This window comes from Pelobates fuscus, chromosome 8 (assembly GCF_036172605.1).
Source record: "Pelobates fuscus isolate aPelFus1 chromosome 8, aPelFus1.pri, whole genome shotgun sequence".
NCBI classification, from domain to species: Eukaryota; Metazoa; Chordata; class Amphibia; order Anura; family Pelobatidae; genus Pelobates; species Pelobates fuscus.
Genome location: NC_086324.1, coordinates 130,532,060 through 130,551,721, shown reverse-complemented (window position 1 = coordinate 130,551,721; position 19,662 = coordinate 130,532,060). Strand labels below are relative to the sequence as shown.

The following is a 19,662-nucleotide window of genomic DNA, read 5'->3' as shown; positions in this document are numbered from 1 at the left end:
TTTTAATAGGCCACTCATTGCATCAACTTCCTTATGTAACATGAGGTCTATCACTTATTGTATTGCGTAAGACATGATGTTCCTGCGTAAAGTGGGGCCTAAATTCCATTCAAGATACATTAATGCAGGGAGTTAAACCCCTTTAAAGTTGCTGTCAATAATCTTGCTTTCTCGTCATCCACATTCTGTGCAAGTGGTTCAGGTAAGAGAGACCTAGCTTCTTTTTCCCCCCTAGCACCTCCTCTGATATTTCAGTGAGCAGAGAGGTAGAGGTGGAATGGCTGCAGCTTGTCAGGATTTGTGACTACAACCTGAATGGGAATCCCAATAAATGTGTGTATGAGTGTATATTTGCTTCTATATGTGTTCCATTCCAATGATTGAATGGCGAGGACAGGCCATCTGTGGTACTCTAGCTGCTGTGGAACAAAAATACAGAAGAAGAAAAATAAAAAACAAAATAAACAAGTTATGTGATCTAAAAGTAACATGCTGGTAAAACCTGTATTATAAGAAACATGCTATCTCAGGATTTTAGATACATCCATAAAATATTCAGCCTTTGGTGTTGTGCTTTATGATGTCTCCGGGATTCCTAATTTATATTATTTTTCCATTATACATCATTATTATGTATCTTCTCTCTTTCTATCATGTGATGTGTTACTGCAATCTGATTAATCATTTTTGTCTTCATGGACTAACCAAAGTATATATCACTCATAATTTTCTCTAGGCTCAGTGGACTTCAGATCACGCTTCTGAACTCGATAACTGGCCAAGTGCTGGTAGAATTGAATTCCAGAATTATGGTTTGAAGTATAGGAAAGACCTAGACTTTGCTCTGAGGAATGTAACTGCAGTTTTCCAGCCAGGAGAAAAGGTTTGTGAATTGGTATTATATTGGTTTACATTGTTGTATGTCTAAGTTTTAAACCATAAAGTGTCATACATTTTTTAATATGTTCATGCTGGTATATATATTTGAATCAATACAAATAGATGAATTGTCCATATTTAACTGGGTAGTACAGCTCAATTTATTTTGACCTAAATAATTAGGACACATCATGTCTTGTTTTTTTCTATACCATTAACCCCTTAAAGACACGTGACATGTCATGATTCCCTTTTATTCCAGAAGTTTGGTCCTTAAGGGGTTAAAGGGATACCAAAAGGGCTTAACGTTCATTTATTTATTGTATAGCTTTGTGTATATGTTTGTTTGCCATGTGCTTTGTTATTCATGGTAATTTATTTATTTTTCTTCTGTGAGGACTGATCCTATTTCGGATTGAGCTCTATAGCTGTATGCGGGAAAGACATACTTTCCATGGTTGGCATGTTTAACTGCTAATTGTAACTGCAGGCTGGGTATCTTATCTTTACCTCAGCAAGTTGTAGACCATGTGTTAGTGTCTTGTGAGCTGTGGCAATGCAGATAGTGTCCGAGCATTGCCTTGATTACCCGCAGAAACTATTTGAATTGTCAGAACTCACGGGAGAAATACAAACCTTGTGCACCCAGTGGAGATGCAGACTAGAGACCCAGTGAGGGAGAGCTTTACTCTTCCCATCGACTATGAAATGACAGAACTTAAAACTACTTGCACTGTCACCTCTCCATTCAAAATTAGTATTTTATAACAATAAAATCTTTAAGAAATACTCACATTGACTGTGTTGGAATTTCACTGAAATTCCAACCCAATCAAAAGATATACTGAGGGGGGCGGGGCCTGACAGCCAAGATGGACAGTCGCACAGTCTAAGAGCTCCTATAACAGCAAGCATAAACGGGCCACTACAGAGCGACTTATTCATGATGGCAATAAACAGTGCCCGGGAACCGACCCATTACGCCATGGAGCACAATATGGTACCAGTCTGGTCCCGAGGAGACTCAGAAAAACCTGCGCTGACCATGCGGCCTACACCAGAGCAAAGCCTGAGGCCCGGGGGAGGCGGCCGATCACCCGGAAACAGGACACGCTCACAAGCGAGACTTCCACGCAGCCCTGCTACCACCCCACCCCCCCCCTTTGGACCGGCGGGGGATATCCCGGTCCTCGCTGGGGGCGACTACCCCCACAATTTTGACTGACAGAGCGACGATGACCAAAGCAAAACGGGGAGAACAGGGCCCAAGCAAGAAGGTGGGAAGGAAGCAGCCTACAACAAAGCGCTTACTTATCAAGCCTCCCAAGCATACTCGGGAGTTTTATGACAGGCTCCGAACTAGCCTCTGGACACTGCTGACTAACCGGAGACTCACCTTCAAACAGGCAATGAGAGCGGTAGCAGGATGGATCCGCCCGGCACTCCGCCGCCACCTGGGAGTAAATCCCCCTCGAACCAGACAGGCCCTCAGGCAGAACCAGAGCCGAAAGCCACCACAGCGGAAAACAAAGCAGGCTGACCTGGACACCAGCACCAAAGCCTACACGCACCAGAGCGAGACCCGCCAGTCCACCCGACCCGCTCACCCTACAGCGGCTCTAGAGACATATACCCAGCGTGACACGCTCCCGCACAGGAGAACCCATGGAACAGATTGCGACACTGACCGGGAGACGGGGAGGTCGGTTGCCCTGGAGAAGCCACCAGCCCGCACTCAGACCATCGTTAAACTGGGCATCGGCTGAAACAAGCACTGCACTGAATACCTGGGGCAGGCGGCCGCCGGCTGCACTGGACACTGAGAACTGTAAAACTCACATAAAATCCGGTGATCTCCCCCCCTATTGACTCTCATGCACTGCACATTCTGCAAGTACCCTTTATCTGCCATACTTAGAACGGGACGGGCTATTAGAGAACTTGGGCGGCAAGTAGGGGCATTGGTTAGATAGCAAGCCAGGGTCTTCCCTAGCTGGGTCGCTAAAATGCTGTTACCACAGGTTATAATACCTGCTACCCTGAGTTATTCCCCCTTCCTATGATGAGCCTCTCACCCAGCTGCAGCTAAAGGTACATAACCAGCAGAAAATATCTTCCCTGTTGCTTCATTATACCGCTCATGCAGTTACCTAATATCTAACAAGTTTAAGTTTATCATTAAGCAGGTTTACTTTTTATGACAACTTAGCTAGATAAGTCAGTGATGTTACACATGGTACTAAGACAGAATTAGAGACGATAACCTTTTCTGTTGTGTCACTAAACAATGAATAACATACTACTTAGCACCATCACACTTGCATAGCTATATAACTTACTAACTATTTAATGCTAGGATTCAGATGCATATCATGTGTTCTCCCTTTTATCACTCCTCTGATTTCTACTTTCTGACCTTTATGATAATTGTCTAAGCGAAAACCTAAACTGTTATAAATTTTATTTTTTATTTTTAATATAAAAATGTGCCTAGTTACTCAGATGACAGTATGCCACATACTTAGCGTGTACCCTCCATCTTGATAATTTAAGTGCCATTCATCATTTTTGACGAGTATACTTTGTGCCATAGTGTGCATAGCCTTGTTACACCCAGCATGCACACCGAGATTTGTTAGTACTGTTATGCCTAGGGATACTTATTTTATTTTAATTTTTTTCTTAACTCATATAAATGGGATATGCCTCAGTTGATCAAGCTGGTGACGCTAGCACCGCATAATAAGTCAGTCTGTTAACCGGAATCTGTACCTCGCTTGCCTTACCTTACAAATGACATGTTGATTTAACTATTGTTGAAACTACTTTAAACTATAAAATGTGCAATGTTCTGATAAGCCATACAATCGTTTGTAAATGTAGATCTAAAAACTGGCAATAGCTGTTGTGGCATTGCTTGTATCGTTGTATTCTTCATGCACAACAAAATAAAGAATAAAAAAAAAAAAGATATACTGAGATAAATTAGAGACTACTTTGTCTTACTATTTTTCCTGCATTGACAAAAAGTAGAGCCATCTTTGGTCAAGCCTTGTCAAGCACTCAACCGTCACTAGTGATGGTGCGTAAAAAGGCTCTGTCTATGTAGAATTTTTCGTGATCCTCAGTAGACTTCAGTGTAATATTCGCGCTCATTCATGAGCGTACAGCGCTGATGTCTGCTCCTGAAGCACCAGCAGCTGAAGAGGACAATATGAAAGAACCACGAGAGGCAGGTTCAGGTAAATATAACTCGCTGCACCCCCTAGCCACCACATTGCCAGCGGAGATGCAAAGACTCTAGATGGTGACAGAGCCGCTTTATTAAGTTAAGCTTATTTTTGGTGCTTCGCAGACCATATAGGGATTCACTTGTGACTTGAAGAACATCTTCACTTTTGACAGTATGTCTTCTAAGAAACAGTCCCTCCAAATGAGGGGCACTTAGAATGTACGTATGTTAAATTAATAACTTTAGTAGCGAAATGGTCCACAAATGTGTATATGAGTGAAAAGTTAAGTTATTAACCTATATGTTGGTTTCAGCAATGACTGATGGTCAACCTATATCATATTTTGATTGACAGTTTCCTTTAAATCAAGAATAAGGAGAATTAAAGGGACACTACAGTCACCAGAACCATTACAACTTAATGTAGTAATCCTGGTGTCTATAGCATGACCATACAGGCTTAGCAAAGAGAACACATTGCTGTCTAGGAGCATCTCTAGTAGCAGTCACTCAGACGGCCACTAGAGGTGCTTCCTATGTCAGTGCTGCCCTATGTGCAGCACCTACATTGAGCGCATCCGCGTTCTGCATGGAGACGCTGAACACTACCTATAGAGATGCAATGACTATGAGGAGATGCTGATTGGCGCAGCATGGTGTTTTGCGGCACGTGTGCATTAGCCACACGATGCTTTCCTATGGGAAAGCATTGGATTGCCGGATATTGTCAAGATTGATGATCTCAGCCATGGAGGCGGGGCCAGCTGCAGCAAAACCGGCGCAGTGAGAGAGAGCTAAGATAAGTAAACTACCTTATTTCTCCACTCTGAGGGGGGGCGGGGATCATAATAGGTAGTCAAAATACTACAGTGTTCCTTTAACCTATGCCCAGTATTTTCTTTGATTTCTGATAAAAGAGCTAAATTTAAATCCTCAGGACATTTTGTGGCATCTAAACAAAGTATACTCAACCTGTATGCATGACATTGACCAATTTACCAAGTGATAAAGATGAGTAATTATGTTGGTAGGTTGGAATAGTGGGAAGAACTGGAGCTGGGAAGTCTTCTCTTACTCTTGGTCTGTTCCGAATTCTTGAGCCTGCAACAGGAAAAATCTGTATTGATGAAACCGACATTTCAAAGTTAGGTCTTCATGAACTTCGATGTAAAATAACAATCATTCCCCAGGTAAGATGTTTTTGTTTTTTTTATCTTAAGTGATCATAAATAATGTGTACATCAACTGGATATTATTAAGGGAGTCTAAGCACCATGACCACTACATGTCAATGCAGTGGTTTTAGTGCTACCAGACCTGAATGCTGTCCCCCTATTTATCAGTCAGATGGTTTTAAGATGGTGAAACCAAAACCAGTACCCCAGCTCCAGAGCTGTTAATGCAGAGTTAAGTATTAGCAATTCTTGCCAACTGAGGCCTGGCCTTTTTGTCCCTTAATCCATGAATGATGTCTTATATAAAACTGATTGAGTTTTACACTTTAGATCCAGGATTATTTAGAGCATTTCTTCTTCTTTTTTTTTTTTTAGATGAAGGATTGTCCATTTTCTAATGTTTTTTTTGGCTGCATCCACACTTAAACTTTAAATTGGGAAAAGAAAATCTGTTTTCCACATTTCTGCTTTTAATAATTTTTACACATAAAGTAGAACCCCAAAAAAAAGAACTCAAAATAGATTCACATATGAGTCCTGATGGTTAAATGCCTCATATGTCTAGAATTTGAATAACTATTTGCTATTTACCAATATCCCTATAGCAACACCCCCAACTCTCCGCACTAATTCTAACCTTAAACCTAAACCATTTAAATCTACATTGAAAGTAAATCACTCTTGACCTAGTCCTTCTTCCATTATATATTCATTTTGAATTTTTTTTCTGTAGGACCCAGTGTTATTTTCCGGCTCTTTAAGAATGAATCTGGATCCATTTGATAATTACTCTGATGAAAACATTTGGGTGGCTTTGGAGTTGTCTCACTTGAAATCATTTGTGGCCAGTTTGCCCGATGGACTAGATTACATTTGTTCTGAAGGAGGAGAAAACCTGAGGTATTTCTAAATCAATATCCTGGAACAGCTATTAATTATGTTATAATGGACAGAAAAATAAAATTCTACACATACAGCTACAATTGCAAGAAAAAGTATGTGAACCCTTTGGAATGATATGGATTTCTGCACAAATTGGTCATAAAATGTGATCTGATCATCATCTAAGTCACAACAATCGACAATCACAGTCTGCTTAAACTAATAACACACAAAGAATGAAATGTTGCCATGTTTTTATTGAACACACCATGTAAACATTCACAGTGCAGGTGGAAAAAGTATGTGAACCCTTGGATTTAATAACTGGTTGACCCAAAGCATTGAAGTAAATCAACAACAGAATGGCTTAAACAGAAGAAAATACGCCTTCTGAAGTGGCCCAGTCAGAGTCCTGACCTCAACCCGATTGAGATGCTGTGGCATGACCTCAAGAAAGCGATTCACACCAGACATCCCAAGAATATTGCTGAACTGAAACAGTTCTGTAAAGAGGAATGGTCAAGAATTACTCCTGACCGCTGTGCACGTCTGATCTGCAACTACAGGAAACGTTTGGTTGAAGTTATTGCTGCCAAAGGAGGTTCAACCAGTTATTAAATCCAAGGGTTCACATACTTTTTCCACCTGCACTGTGAATGTTTACATGGTGTGTTTAATAAAAACACGACAACATTTCATTCTTTGTGTGTTATTAGTTTTTTTTTGTAAATATAATTTTTATTTCCTGGATATAAGGGGAAAATAAGGTCATTTCTGCATAGACTCGCAGGTCTGTGCAATCTTCAACAACATGTTAGAGTCAAACATAAAGCGGGCACGCAGGCCCAACAAGGATGTCGGACACGCAGGTCCCAGATATTAACAACAGTAAGAGCTTATGAAGGTGAATCCCCCCCTCCCTCCCCTAAACTTTTCCCATCCGTCTCTTGCATTGTGGTCATCCGAAGAGGGGTAACCACCCTTGGCTAAACTGTTGTCCCCTCAGGTTAAGACAAGATCCCTCTAGTTGGCTACCTCTAAGGTGTCTAATGAGAAGGTCTCCATTACCTCCCGTGTGTCCCTTGCGAGGTCTTTTTTGTTATCTGCCTGTGCGAGAGGGATGAGTACTTGATCTGTTGATATGCATCTGTGGGGGATCGTGTCTGTTGAGGTTCCCTATTGACAGCTTACTATGGCAGCGGAATACCATTTTGTAGGGAAGTGAACATGTAAGGGCTCATTTCCAGTGCCTTTATATCGTCGTGACCTTTGGGTAGTGTTTCTCATTTGTGACTACCGGGTAGTGGGGAAGGGAGAGGGTTAGGAAAGTGAAGGGAAGGAGGAGGAGGGTCTGTCCGTCGTCCCCTAAGTCATTTAGGCAAAGTATAGCCCTATTTTTAGTTTTGTAGCAACGTCAGGAAGTCCTGTTTCGTCGTAGTCAGTATCCAGTGAGTCCAGATGTCCAAGTATGTTTGACGCTGTTTTTCAGTTGCTAACATGGAGAGCTCCTCCACTGCTCTCAGCTCCTCCATGTGGGTGAACCACTTGAGAAGGGAAGGAGTCTCACTCTTTTTCCAGTATTGTGGTATAGTTTGCTTGGCCATGTTTAGGATACGGATTGTAAGCGATTTTTTGTACCTAGAAATCGGTATAGTCGTGTGATGGAGCAGCATTGCTGCAGGTTCTAATGGTGGTGGGTTGTCAGAGAAGCGGGATGTGATTGTGTGTATCTTCCTCCAGAATGGTTGGATGAGTTCGCAAACCCACCAAATATGTAGGGGTGTGCCCGGTGCATTTGCGCATCTCCAGCATATGTTGGACCCATGGGCATGTATGTATTGAGTTGTGTCTGGGGTGCAGTACCATTGCGTGAGTATCTTATAAGCTGTCTCCTGGCTCTTACTAAATATGGAGCAGTGGTGTGTGATCTCACATATCTTTTCCCATTCCCTCGCGCTAAATGTATGGTCAAGGGCCTCCTCCCATTTTCCCATAAAACGCGGTGTAGCCGTGGGTGTGTGTGTTTGTAGGAGGGTGTAAAGCTGCGAGATACCATGTGGTAATGGGTCAGGGTCTACACAAAGTTGCTCAAAGGTAGTGAGTCCCCTCGTGAGAGCTCCTGCCCGTGGTAGGGTTTTGGTGTAGCTCACTAGTTGCGCGTATCGGAAGTGGGTCGTGAACAGCTGGTTAGGGTCCCCACATAAGTCAGTTAAGGACCTCAGCCCCTGACCGGAGCACACATGTCTCAGCCTCGGCAGTGGGCATTGCACCAGGGCCCTCAGTGCCCTAGGGTCCTTGCCTGGTGGGAAGCCTGGATTGTGTGTGAGGAGGAGCAGTGGGGACGGGTATGTGGAGAGTGTGTGTCTGCCGGCACTCCCTCTCCATATCTTCAGCGTCGCTTTCGTGTATGTGGAGTAGTGCGTTTCCTTTCCGTCTGTCCCCCCGGGGAGCCACGGGATGAGGGCGGCTGGGATCCCAGCCAACCCCTCCTCCGCCTGTTTCCACAATTTACTGACCCCGGTTTTAGACCATTCCACTACCCGTTGTAGATGGCATGCCTTGTAGTATTGCCGGAAATCGGGTAGGGCTAGGCCCCCTTTGTTCCTAGGTTGGGTGAGTAGTGCATATTTTAGTCTGGGTCTCCTCCCGTCCCATACAAAGGCTCCCATTGCTTGTCGAAGTGTGGTAAAGAATGAGGTGGGGATCGAGATGGCCAGAGCCTGAAAGAGGTAGAGTAATCTCGGTAGCAGGTTCATTTTAATTACTTGGATTCTGCCCAGCCAGGAGATGTGCGGTAGGGCCCACTCCCTCATGTCTGCTTGGAACCTAGCCAGTATCGGGGCAAAATTTGCTGTAAAAAGCTCCGATTCCCTAACCGTCAGCCAGGTGCCGAGGTAACGGATTTTATCAGCGGCCCACTGGAACGCGAAGCTGCGTTGAAGCTGCGTCGTTCTCCTTGCGGGTACGCTGACGTTTAAAACATATGACTTGGAGAAGTTGATCTTGTACCCTGATAACCTGCCGAAGGTCTGGAACTCCTGCACTAGATTGGGGAGGGAGATCTCTGGGTGAGTTATAAAGAATAGACGGTCATCTGCGTACGCGGCAAGTTTATGGTGTGTATCTCCTATGTGTACTCCCTTGATGTCCGGGTGGTGGCGGATAGTAGTGAGCAGGGGTTCCAGGGCCAGGACGAACAGCAACGGAGACAGGGGACACCCCTGTCTCGTTCCATTGTGAATTGGGAACGCCTCCGTGGGCGCCCCATTAACCAGGACGTGTGCTGTCGGATGAGTGTACAGGGCCTTGATCGATCCCTGTAGGTACGGCCCCACACCCAAGTGTGACAGTGTCCGGAACATATACGTCCAGCAGACCCTGTCAAAGGCCTTCTCCGCGTCCGTGGACAGCAGGAGAAGGCCCGTGTCGTCCCCTGTTTTTTTGTGCATTATAGTAAGGGCCCTTATGGTGTCATCCCTGGCTTCCCTGCCCATCACAAACCCCACCTGGTCCGGACGTGCACCTGGAGTCGGGTCGCCAGGACCTTCGCCAGCAGTTTGATGTCGTTATTTATAAGGGATATGGGCCGATAACTCCCGCAGTGCTCCCGGTCCTTGCCCTCTTTCGGAATTATAGTGATGTGTGTCATGAGCGCTTGTGGGGGCAGTTCGTGTCCCTCCCTGATGGCATTGAACATGTCTAGGAGTGGGGGGTACAGGATCTCGGCATAGCTTTTGTAATATTTGATGGGCAGGCCGTCTGGACCTGGGGTCTTGCCCGGTTTCATGGATTTAATAGCTAGCGCTAGTTCCCCCATAGATATAGGTTCATCCAGCTGGTCGGCCGTGGCGGCCGTCAGGGAAGGGAGCGTATGGGTCTTTAGGTAGTCATCTATTGAGGTCTGGAGTGATCGTGACTGGGCGTCGGTGTGAGGGCGTGGGAGGGAGTACAACCCCGCGTAATATGTGCGGATGATTTCCTGGATCTTGGCCGGGTGTCTGTGTAGGACCCCCGCCTTGTCTCGGATCCTGTCTATGTACGTGTCGTGGCGCCTTTTGGCTAGCATGCGCGCTAGAAGTTTCCCACTTTTGTTCCCATGGATCGCAAAGAAAGCCCTATTTCGCAGAGCGTCCCTTTGATGAGTGGAATGAATGAGTGTAGTTAGTTCCCTACGCAAGCTGAGGAGAGTGGCCTGGTGTGTGGGGAGTTGGTGTTGTTTGTTAAGTGTGTCTGCCTGTGCTATGTCCGATAGTAATTTAGCCATACGGGCTTCACTCTGTTTTTTTCAGGAGCGCACTTTTTGGGATGAAGTGGCCTCTTATGACACTCTTATGTGCCTCCCAGCGTATGGTGGGGGAAGTCTGTTCGCAGGTGTTATAGGCGAAATATTCCCTTAGTGTCTCCCCTATGTCTGAGGTGATCGTAGGGTTTGTAAACAATGATTTATTCAACCACTTAGAGATCTTGGGCCTGTGGAGGGGGGAGTGTAATTTGATGATCACTGGGGCGTGGTCCGACCACGTCACAGTGCCTTGGTCAGCCTGTAAAACTAGCGGTATGTGGTAGCTGGGGACTAGTAGATAATCTATGCGGGTGTAGGAGTTATGAGGGTGGGAATAAAAGGTGAAATCCTTTTCGTCGGGGTGGAAGGCTCTCCAACAGTCTACTAGCTTAGTCCTGGCCAGGAGAGTTTTAATGGCTGTAAGATATTGTGAGGGGATGTGTGAGTGGCCCGAGGAGGAGTCCCATTTGGGGTCTAACGCTACATTTAGATCCCCGCCCACTATTAGTATGCCTTCCTGGAAACCCGCTAGTGTGCGGAGCGTCTTAGCCAAGAATTTATATTGCCCCCGGTTAGGGGCATAGAGGTTGGCTAGGGTATACATAGTACCTGCGATCGTCCCCTTGAGGAACAGGAAGCGGCCCTCCGGGTCCGTCAAGACCCCAGTTTCTATAAATGGGAGGTGTCTATGCAGGAGTATTGCCGTGCCCCGGGATTTACCTCCCTGGAAGTCACTATAGTATCCCCTGGGGTAGTGGTGGTTCGTCAACGTGGGTCGCGAGCCTGCCCGAAAATGGGTCTCTTGCAAAAACACTATGGATGCGCGTGCTGTCCTAAAGTCCTTATGAGCCCCAGCCCTTTTTTCTGGCGTGTTTAGTCCCCTAGTGTTCAGTGTGAAAATGGTGAGTGGGGCCGGTATTAGAGACATACTGGATATGTGTCAGTTGCTCACAGGTGATATGGTCACTTTTGTCCGGTCGTCAGGTACAGCGAATACGGGATAGGGTAACTTGGGGAAAACCGGGAAGGTCAGAGGAGGGGAGGGGAAGGAACGTACCCTCTGGGTCTAGAAACTGGGTACGAATGAGTAACACTTTCTACAGCGGAAAATGGAGTTGAGCGTTGGAGGGCAGTAATCACCCCCCCCCCCCTCCCGTAGGTAGGAGGGGTGCACCGCGCACCTAGGGTTAGAACGCTCCAACCAGTAGGGTAGCAAAGGAGTCCAAGAAGCCCCAAGTAGGCAGAACCCAGTGGGCCCAGGACGCTCCCAGAAAGATCGTCACGTGCCTCTGCGAGCCCTCGGAGTTCCGCCCAGTCAGGACATCCCGTCTCCCCGCCTCTTGGCTCACTAAGCAGGGAGTGTAGCCTATGATGTACCTCTATAAGCAAATGTTTGCAAGGTCTGTGTCATGACCGCAGTTCGTGGGTTGATCGGCCCACCGATGTAATATGGTGTCCTTCGTCTAAGTGTGCCTCGCCCGCCACCCCCCCGGTGTCTGGGTGATTCCCAATTATCTAGGGTCGAAGAAAACCACCTAGCTTGGAGTAGTGAGAGCTTCGCCTTGGTCCCCCCCGGAAGCCGTATGCATCCCCTCTCTCCCCCCCCCCCCCACCTAGGCTCCGTGACATGCCTCCACCCAAGCCCGGCCCTGACCCCCATCAGCCATCCGGCCCCTGTTCTACATGCTACAACATATGTCTGGTTGGCCCCAAGAAGGCCTAGCACAGTGCTCTCCTGTAACCCTCTATACCCCGGTAAGGGTGGAATCAGGATAGCCGGGAGAGCAGCAACGGTCCATAAAGTCTGAGGGGACCCACTGTATAGCTGCGTGGGCCGCATCACCCCTCTACTGGTGCTGATGTGGCTGGCTCCCCTGTCTCGTGTGGGTGGTATGATGGCATTTGCCGGTTAGCGTCCCAGTTTGTCCTGATAGATTGTGCCTGAGGGCTGTAGCCTTTCGGGGTGACTATAGGGGTGGATCATGTAGTCCTCCCTAACTCCTCGCATAAAGAGGGGACAAGTCCAGGGCTTAAAAGTGTCCATCCCCCTCCCTCCATGCCATGCTTAGGCAGGGTATGCCATTCAGTAGGGCCGGGGGCCACCCCCTCTCCCCCTCCCCAATTATTCGGCCACTGTCCTCATGTTGTGGGGAAGCGTGTAGTCCCGTACCCCCCCTGTCCCCTTAGGCATACTTGCGGTAATGAAACGGGAAGAGGAAGGTTGTCCCCAGACTCCGGGTTGATCGTCCACTGCTCCTACTGCTCCACACGGACCCAGGGTTTGGAGGTGGAAGGCCAACTGTAAGTCCCAGGGTTGGAGTGGAGAGGCTCTGAATAAGAGTGATGTTCGAAGCGGTATGGATGCAGCAAAAAAAAAAAAAAAATAGAGGGTGAAAAAAGCATACAAGTCCTCCCTTTCAAAGCTTGGTGTATTTCGTCAGAATCCCAGGGAGCGGCAGGGCCGGCGATACATTTAGTTCTGTGTTCCCGCTGGTCTTATCGTCTGCATGCAGGGATTCCGCAGTCGTTGGGGTTTGGGACCCATGCCTTGAGGTCTAGGACCTTCCGTGTAAAATCTGAGCGGGTTCGGCCAGATTAGCTTCTCCGGCAGCAGATGTAACTCACGTTGAAGCGTCTCTAAGTCTTCTGCACCCGTGACCATGAAGGGGCCTGAGGGTGTCGCTACTTGAAGGCCTGTGGGGAAGCACCATCGGTACCGTAGGTTGGCGGACTGCAATTGCCTGGTGAAAGGCTTCAGGGCTCGCCGGTACGCCAGAGTAGCAGGGGACAGATCTGGGTATAGCTGGATGTCCGACCCTTCTAGCAACACCTTGTCCGCGGCCCGTGCCTTGCGTAGGATCTCTTCCTTAAGCTGGAAACTCTCCATGCAGCAGATGATGTCTCTGGGGGGTCCCCCCGGGGGCCCTTGGGGTCTCAGGGCCCGGTGTGCTCTAATAAAGCCCATGTGCGTCAGTGGCGGCCTATTGAACAGCTCCATCAGTGTACTCTGTACTGGGGCCTTGGTATCCAACTCCTCTGGGACCCCCCTTACCCTAATGTTCTGGCGTCTGCCCCTGTTGTCGAGGTCCTCTATATGCAGGGCCATCTGTCTCATCACTGTGGTGTGGTGCTGCAGCATGTCTGTATTAGCAGCCTGTGCCACTGCCATGTGGTCACAGTCCGCTTCAATCTGCAAGACTCGTTGGTTGAGGCCTTGTAAGTCCTCTCTCAGTGCGTGGAGTTCCGCCGTGATCGAGGAGTGTAACTCAGCGTCGGCTGTCTTGAGGTCGGTTTTCGTGGGTAAGTCTTTTAGCAGGGCCATCAGGTCCGGTATTGCGGGGTCTCTTGTCACCTGCGTTTCAGGGGCCTGCTCTCCCGTTGGGGAACGCTGGGAGAAAATGTCCGACTCAGTGGAGTCATTTGAGGCCTGCGGATCCAAGTCCGCCTGTGCGAGCAGGTATTGTTTCATTGTCGGGGTCGGGGTTCCTTTTGGGGGATCCCCTGGTCTTTGGGCATGTGAGGCTCGATGAGTGTTACCCATCACTGCGGTCAGAGTGCGGTTTAAACGAGGTTACGAGCCAAGCCAGCGGGGAGCTCAGGGATCAAGCTGCCATCTTCTCGGACCGCTAGGCCACGCCCCCGTGTGTTATTAGTTTAACCCCTTAAGGACCAAACTTCTGGAATAAAAGGGAATCATGACATGTCACACATGTCATGTGTCCTTAAGGGGTTAAGCAGACTGTGATTGTCTATTGTTGTGACTTAGATGATGATCAGGCAAAGTAGATGGTGGGAACCGCACTCAATCCCAGCGGCCAAGGGTGCTCCGGATCAGGACCAGCAATCCCAGAATTATACACGAAAGAAGAAAGGACCACAGGCACTCCAAATTGAAACCGTATGCAGATTTATTAGGAAAAAATGCAACGCCAAGCAACGTTTCGACCAACAAAGGTCTTTTTCAAGCTGACACCACACAGTGAAAAATGTGCTTATATAGCAAACAAATAACAAACAGGAAATCAATCCATGATTTAATTAACTAATGAACAAAAGTTGTTAATTGATACAGCCAAGAGATTTTTTTAAAAAAACATCTATCAGAAAAATATATAAAACAAACACAAGGGAAAATTCTTTATATCAAATACAAGATACATTAGATGATGATCAGATCACATTTTATGACCAATTTGTGCAGAAATCCATATCATTCCAAAGGGTTCACATACTTTTTCTTGCAACTGTATTTGCTGGCAAAGTCAATGGTAAACAAATGCACAAACCAACTCAGGATTATCAAACTGAAGGTGTCCAAATTGCACATAGGATGGGGTAGTAAGGCGTTCGTCCAGATTTTAAACAGTAACTGTTCTGCGTTTACATGATTGATTTATCGTTATTAGCTGTCTCTTCAGCCTGTGCGTCTGAATAATCATTGACTCTTCTAGTTAAAATAACATTTCAAACATTATAACCTGTAGTGGTTATGGTGCTTGTAATGTTAATTTAATGAGAAGAGCCAAAAATTATTCAGAAGCACAGGCTGAAGAACGAGCTGATATTGCAATTGGTTATGTTAGTGGTTATGGTTCCAGAAGTGCCTTGGTGACCCACAAAAATGTTCGAAGTCAAACTGTTTGCTAACAGTTTGTCAACTTACTGCGGTCTGCCAGGTACCAGCAACATCCTTTATTGAGAGCTGTAAGCTCTTGCTTGGAGCTTCGAATAGCTCTCCTGACCCAAACTTTGCTGTGCAGGGCCAGCTCATTAAGTCTCAGCCAATGAGCTAAGCCCTGTAGCGCCAGACTCAGCTCAGTGGAGAAAGCTTCTGGCCAGAGAGAAGTAGGTGACTGGTGCCTGGTGAACCCCAGATATGTTGTTAGACTGTAAGCAAAATGTTTTACTACATACATTGAATGGATGCCAGAGCACTGCTGGGACCATAACCTCTACACCACTGGTTTAAGTGTTCCATTAAGCTGTTTCATATGACCTTTATACACATGGTTTTAAATTCTATTTTATGGAAACCACAAGAGAAACAGTTATAAGTTACATTAAGTTACTGTATTCAATACACCATATTAATTTCACTCTAATTTATATAATGTACCTACCTTCTGACTTTCAATTTTTGTTGTATATATTCTCTGCTACTTAATGGACAGGCTTATCGGACAGCGAACCTGTGTGATAAGGACAGATCAAATGGTGACTGGTGGCAGTTCAAACAATGTCCTTTAATTACCCATATGCTGAGTCATGCTGTTTGCTCAGAAGGATGTTTACAACAAACTTCAGAATTCTCATGTCATTGGATGTCATGTAAATACAATTAAAAAGATTTTACTTAAGGAAAAATGCAGTCTTACAAATTAGAGGAAATCAGAATTACTTTAATTAAAGTTTTACTCAAGTGCTATATAATGATATTTAAATGCAATGTTGTACTAGCAATGATTAGTGAATGTGTCTCCATTTTAGTGTTGGCCAAAGGCAATTGGTATGTTTGGCAAGAGCTTTGCTTCGGAAGACCAAGATCCTGGTGTTGGATGAAGCTACGGCAGCAGTGGATTTGGAGACAGATGATCTCATCCAGTCGACCATCAGAAGAGAGTTTGAGGACAGCACGGTTATAACCATTGCTCATCGACTCAACACCATCATGGATTATACAAGGTAAGGATGCTTTTTCTTCCAGTTCCAATTATTATTGAAGGAGATATTAAACTGCCATGTAAAATTAAATATTGGGTAGTAGAGCTAGAAGATATCTGTTTTGGTAGGCTGAAATGAAGCTTTTTAAGGATCATTCTGATATTTCCTCTTCAAACTTGCGAGATTGCAACTCACCACCATTATTCAAATACCTGCTTAGTTGTGACCACAAACACTCAGGAAGTATGCTTATGTATATCTATCTTTATCGATTCTATAAACTAAAGGATTTGTAAAAGCAAAGAAAAACCTCAACCTGGTTATTTGTAGTTGGAAGGCACAATAACCAGTGTTATAAACAGATTGAGTGTTTATAGGGTACCCTTGAAAAAGAAGGGGCGGTGGTTGATACACTGACTCACAAAGACGTACGACTATAGGGAACTGCACTGATAACGTAGATGGTCATTGGACATACCGGATGGCTTAAATGACCTGCTCTCCAAATAATTGTCCAGACAGAAATACATGGACTATTTACTCTTACTGATGGATAATAAATTGCATTAAAACACTTTTTTTTTATAAAACAGACTTTTATTGTAGATACCGTATATACTCGAGTATAAGCCGACCCGAATATAAGCCGAGGCCCCTAATTTTTCCCCAAAAAACTGGGAAAACTTATTGACTCGAGTATAAGACTAGGGTGGGAAATGCAGCAGCTACTGGTAAATTTCTAAATAAAATTAGATCCTAAAAAAAATATATTAATTGAATATTTATTTACAGTGTGTGTATAATGAATGCAGTGTGTGCATATGAGTGCAGCGTGTGTGTGTATGAGTGCAGCGTGTGTGTATGAGTGCAGTGTGTGTATGAGTGCAGCGTGTGTGTGTATGAGTGCAGCGTGTGTATGAGTGCAGTGTGTGTGTGTATGAATGCAGTGTGTGTGAGTGCAGTGTGTGCAGGGCCGGTGCAAGGATATTTGCCCCCCCCCCCCCATATGTCCTGACCTCCCCTCCTCCTCCCTCAGTGGTCCTTACCTCCCCACCCCCGTGTTCCTTCACCTCCCTCCCCCAGTGGTCCTGACTCACCCCTCCCCTAGTGGTCCTTACCCTCCCCTCCCCTAGTGGTCCTTACTTCCCCCTCCCCTCCCCTAGTGGTCCTTATCCCCCCCCCCCTCCCTCCCATAGTGGTCCTTATCCCCCCCTCCCTCCCATAGTGGTCCTTATCCCCCCCTCCCTCCCATAGTGGTCCTTATCCCCCTCCCTCCCATAGCGGTCCTTATCCCCCCCCTCCCTCCCATAGTGGTCCTTATCCCCCCCCTCCCTCCCATAGCGGTCCTTATCCCCCCCCTCCCTCCCATAGTGGTCCTTATCCCCCCCTCCCTCCCATAGTGGTCCTTATCCCCCCCCCTCCCTCCCATAGCGGTCCTTATACCCCCCCTCCCTCCCATAGTGGTCCTTATCCCCCCCCTCCCTCCCATAGTGGTCCTTATCCCCCCCCTCCCATAGCGGTCCTTATACCCCCCCTCCCTCCCATAGTGGTCCTTATCCCACCCCCTCCCTCCCATAGTGGTCCTTATACCCCCCCCCCCTCCCACAGTGGTCCTTATACCCCCTTTTTATTATTATTATTATTTTTTATTATTATTTCTTATTTTATTTATATTTTTATTTATTTTTCGTCCCCCCTCCCTGCTTGATATATGGCAGGGAGGGGGGCTCTCCTTCCCTGGTGGTCCAGTGGCAGTTCAGTGGGGGGGAGAGGGGGGCTGGCAGAGCTGTAACTTACCTGTTCTGCAGCTCCTGTCAGCTCTCTCCTCCTCTGCGCCGTCCGTGCAGCTCCTTCTATCAGCTCACACTGTAAGTCTCTCGCGAGACTTACACTGGGAGCTGACCGAGGTGCTGAACGGACGGCGCGGAGGAGGAGAGAGCTGACAGGAGCTGCAGAACAGGTAAGTTACAGCTCTGCCAGCCCCCCTCTCCCCCAGTTTGTATTATGGCAATGCAAATTGCCATAATACAGACCTTGACTCGAGTATAAGCCGAGTTGGGGTTTTTCAGCCCAAAAAATGTGCTGAAAAACTCGGCTTATACTCGAGTATATACGGTATGTGAGCAAACCTTATGTACATCCTGTTATATTATCTGTATTATTTACATTTATAAATCTTTCTCTTCTTTATTTTACAGAATAGTTGTTTTTGACAAAGGCGAAATTGTGGAATTTGACTCTCCTTCAAGACTTCTAGAAAATAAAGGACTGTTTTATTCTATGGCCAGAGATGCTAATATTATTTAACCTATCTGTTACTAGTGACATAGCGTTATACACAGCTCTGCATACATTTACACCAGCAAACAAATAAATCTGCTGAATCTCTCATCATACAGTATGTTTTTGGAAAAGGGGATACAGAAAGTGGACAAATCATAATGGACCATTTCTACGTTTATGAAGGAGACGGGAAATAATCTTCTATTAGACAGTCCGAGAGCCTCTCACAAGCAGGAATCCCTGCACAACTATAAATTCTTGATTCCATTGTCTCCTTCACTCAGGTTACAACTGACAAATGCAGAAGTTTGCTTAGAACATGAACAAGTGATGCGCAAGGTGAAGACATCACTGTGTTTTGTAGAATGTATGCCATATTATCAGGCATTGACAAAGGTATTGTTATACTAATGAAGCTTAGTGCTCACTTGCCACCATCTTGAATCTTCTTTGCCGGTGTGTGTCAGTGTCTATATATTGTATGATATTATGTTCTAGTCATGGGAAGAGAGTTTGAAACCCTACAGATTGGTCAACTTGGGAATTTGTGAATCGTACCCATTTCATCACTTTCTTGTCACTGTTAAAGCACATGGCCTGATTTATCAAGGGAAAATATCTTGGGGCATTCCAGATATGGAAGTGAATGAAATGTATCACAAAGTAAAATGTTATATTCTGTTGGAAGCTAGAGTTGAACTCTGGACACTATTAATGTTGCAGTGTGATATCATTGAAGTATTTTTAAAAAGTAGATTTATCTTGGTATTAAGTGAGTTCATAGGTTCAGGGCGTTAACAAACTAGCTCACATGAGAACGACGACATTATAAATACTTTGATGTTACTAGCAGATGACACTACCAGGGGACTCCTGGCACCCTAGCCAATACAAAGCAGTAGTGGTTATGGTGCCTAGATAGTTCTTTAATTTCTTTTGAGGTGTTTAGGTTATTCAAGTTAGCTCTTTAAATGAGAAATTAGTTGTGGAGTACTTTTCAACCTCAAGCTTCCATTGTTGTAAGCAGCTCTATATCTAATCCAGCCTATATTTTCAGCATTCTAACAGTTTTTTTGTTTTTTTAAGTTTTTTTAACAATGACACGTTCAGTCTTTGTGGAATTGATTGCATCCACTTGAACCTATCAATGTTTTTATATTGAAAAATTAATTTTCAGTCCAAGTTAATAGAACAGTACGACTGGTAGAAGCCAAAGGAAAAATTCATAGGATTTAGCAATAGTGGCAGGATAATACTATTCCTGTGTT

The 19,662-nt window shown here is 45.7% G+C and overlaps 1 protein-coding gene across 1 annotated transcript in view; it reads left to right on the top strand.

The window, feature by feature from the left end:
* LOC134571298 (multidrug resistance-associated protein 1-like) overlaps positions 1-19,440 on the top strand; it is a 111,734-nt gene extending 92,294 nt beyond the window's left edge. The window contains exons 28-32 of the mRNA XM_063429474.1: positions 737-883; positions 5,143-5,301; positions 6,020-6,186; positions 15,938-16,132; positions 18,310-19,440. Of these exons, the coding sequence (XP_063285544.1) occupies positions 737-883; positions 5,143-5,301; positions 6,020-6,186; positions 15,938-16,132; positions 18,310-18,418 (777 nt within the window). The 3' untranslated portion in view covers positions 18,419-19,440. The remainder of the gene's footprint in view (positions 1-736; positions 884-5,142; positions 5,302-6,019; positions 6,187-15,937; positions 16,133-18,309) is intronic.
* The last annotated feature ends 222 nt before the right edge of the window (positions 19,441-19,662 follow it).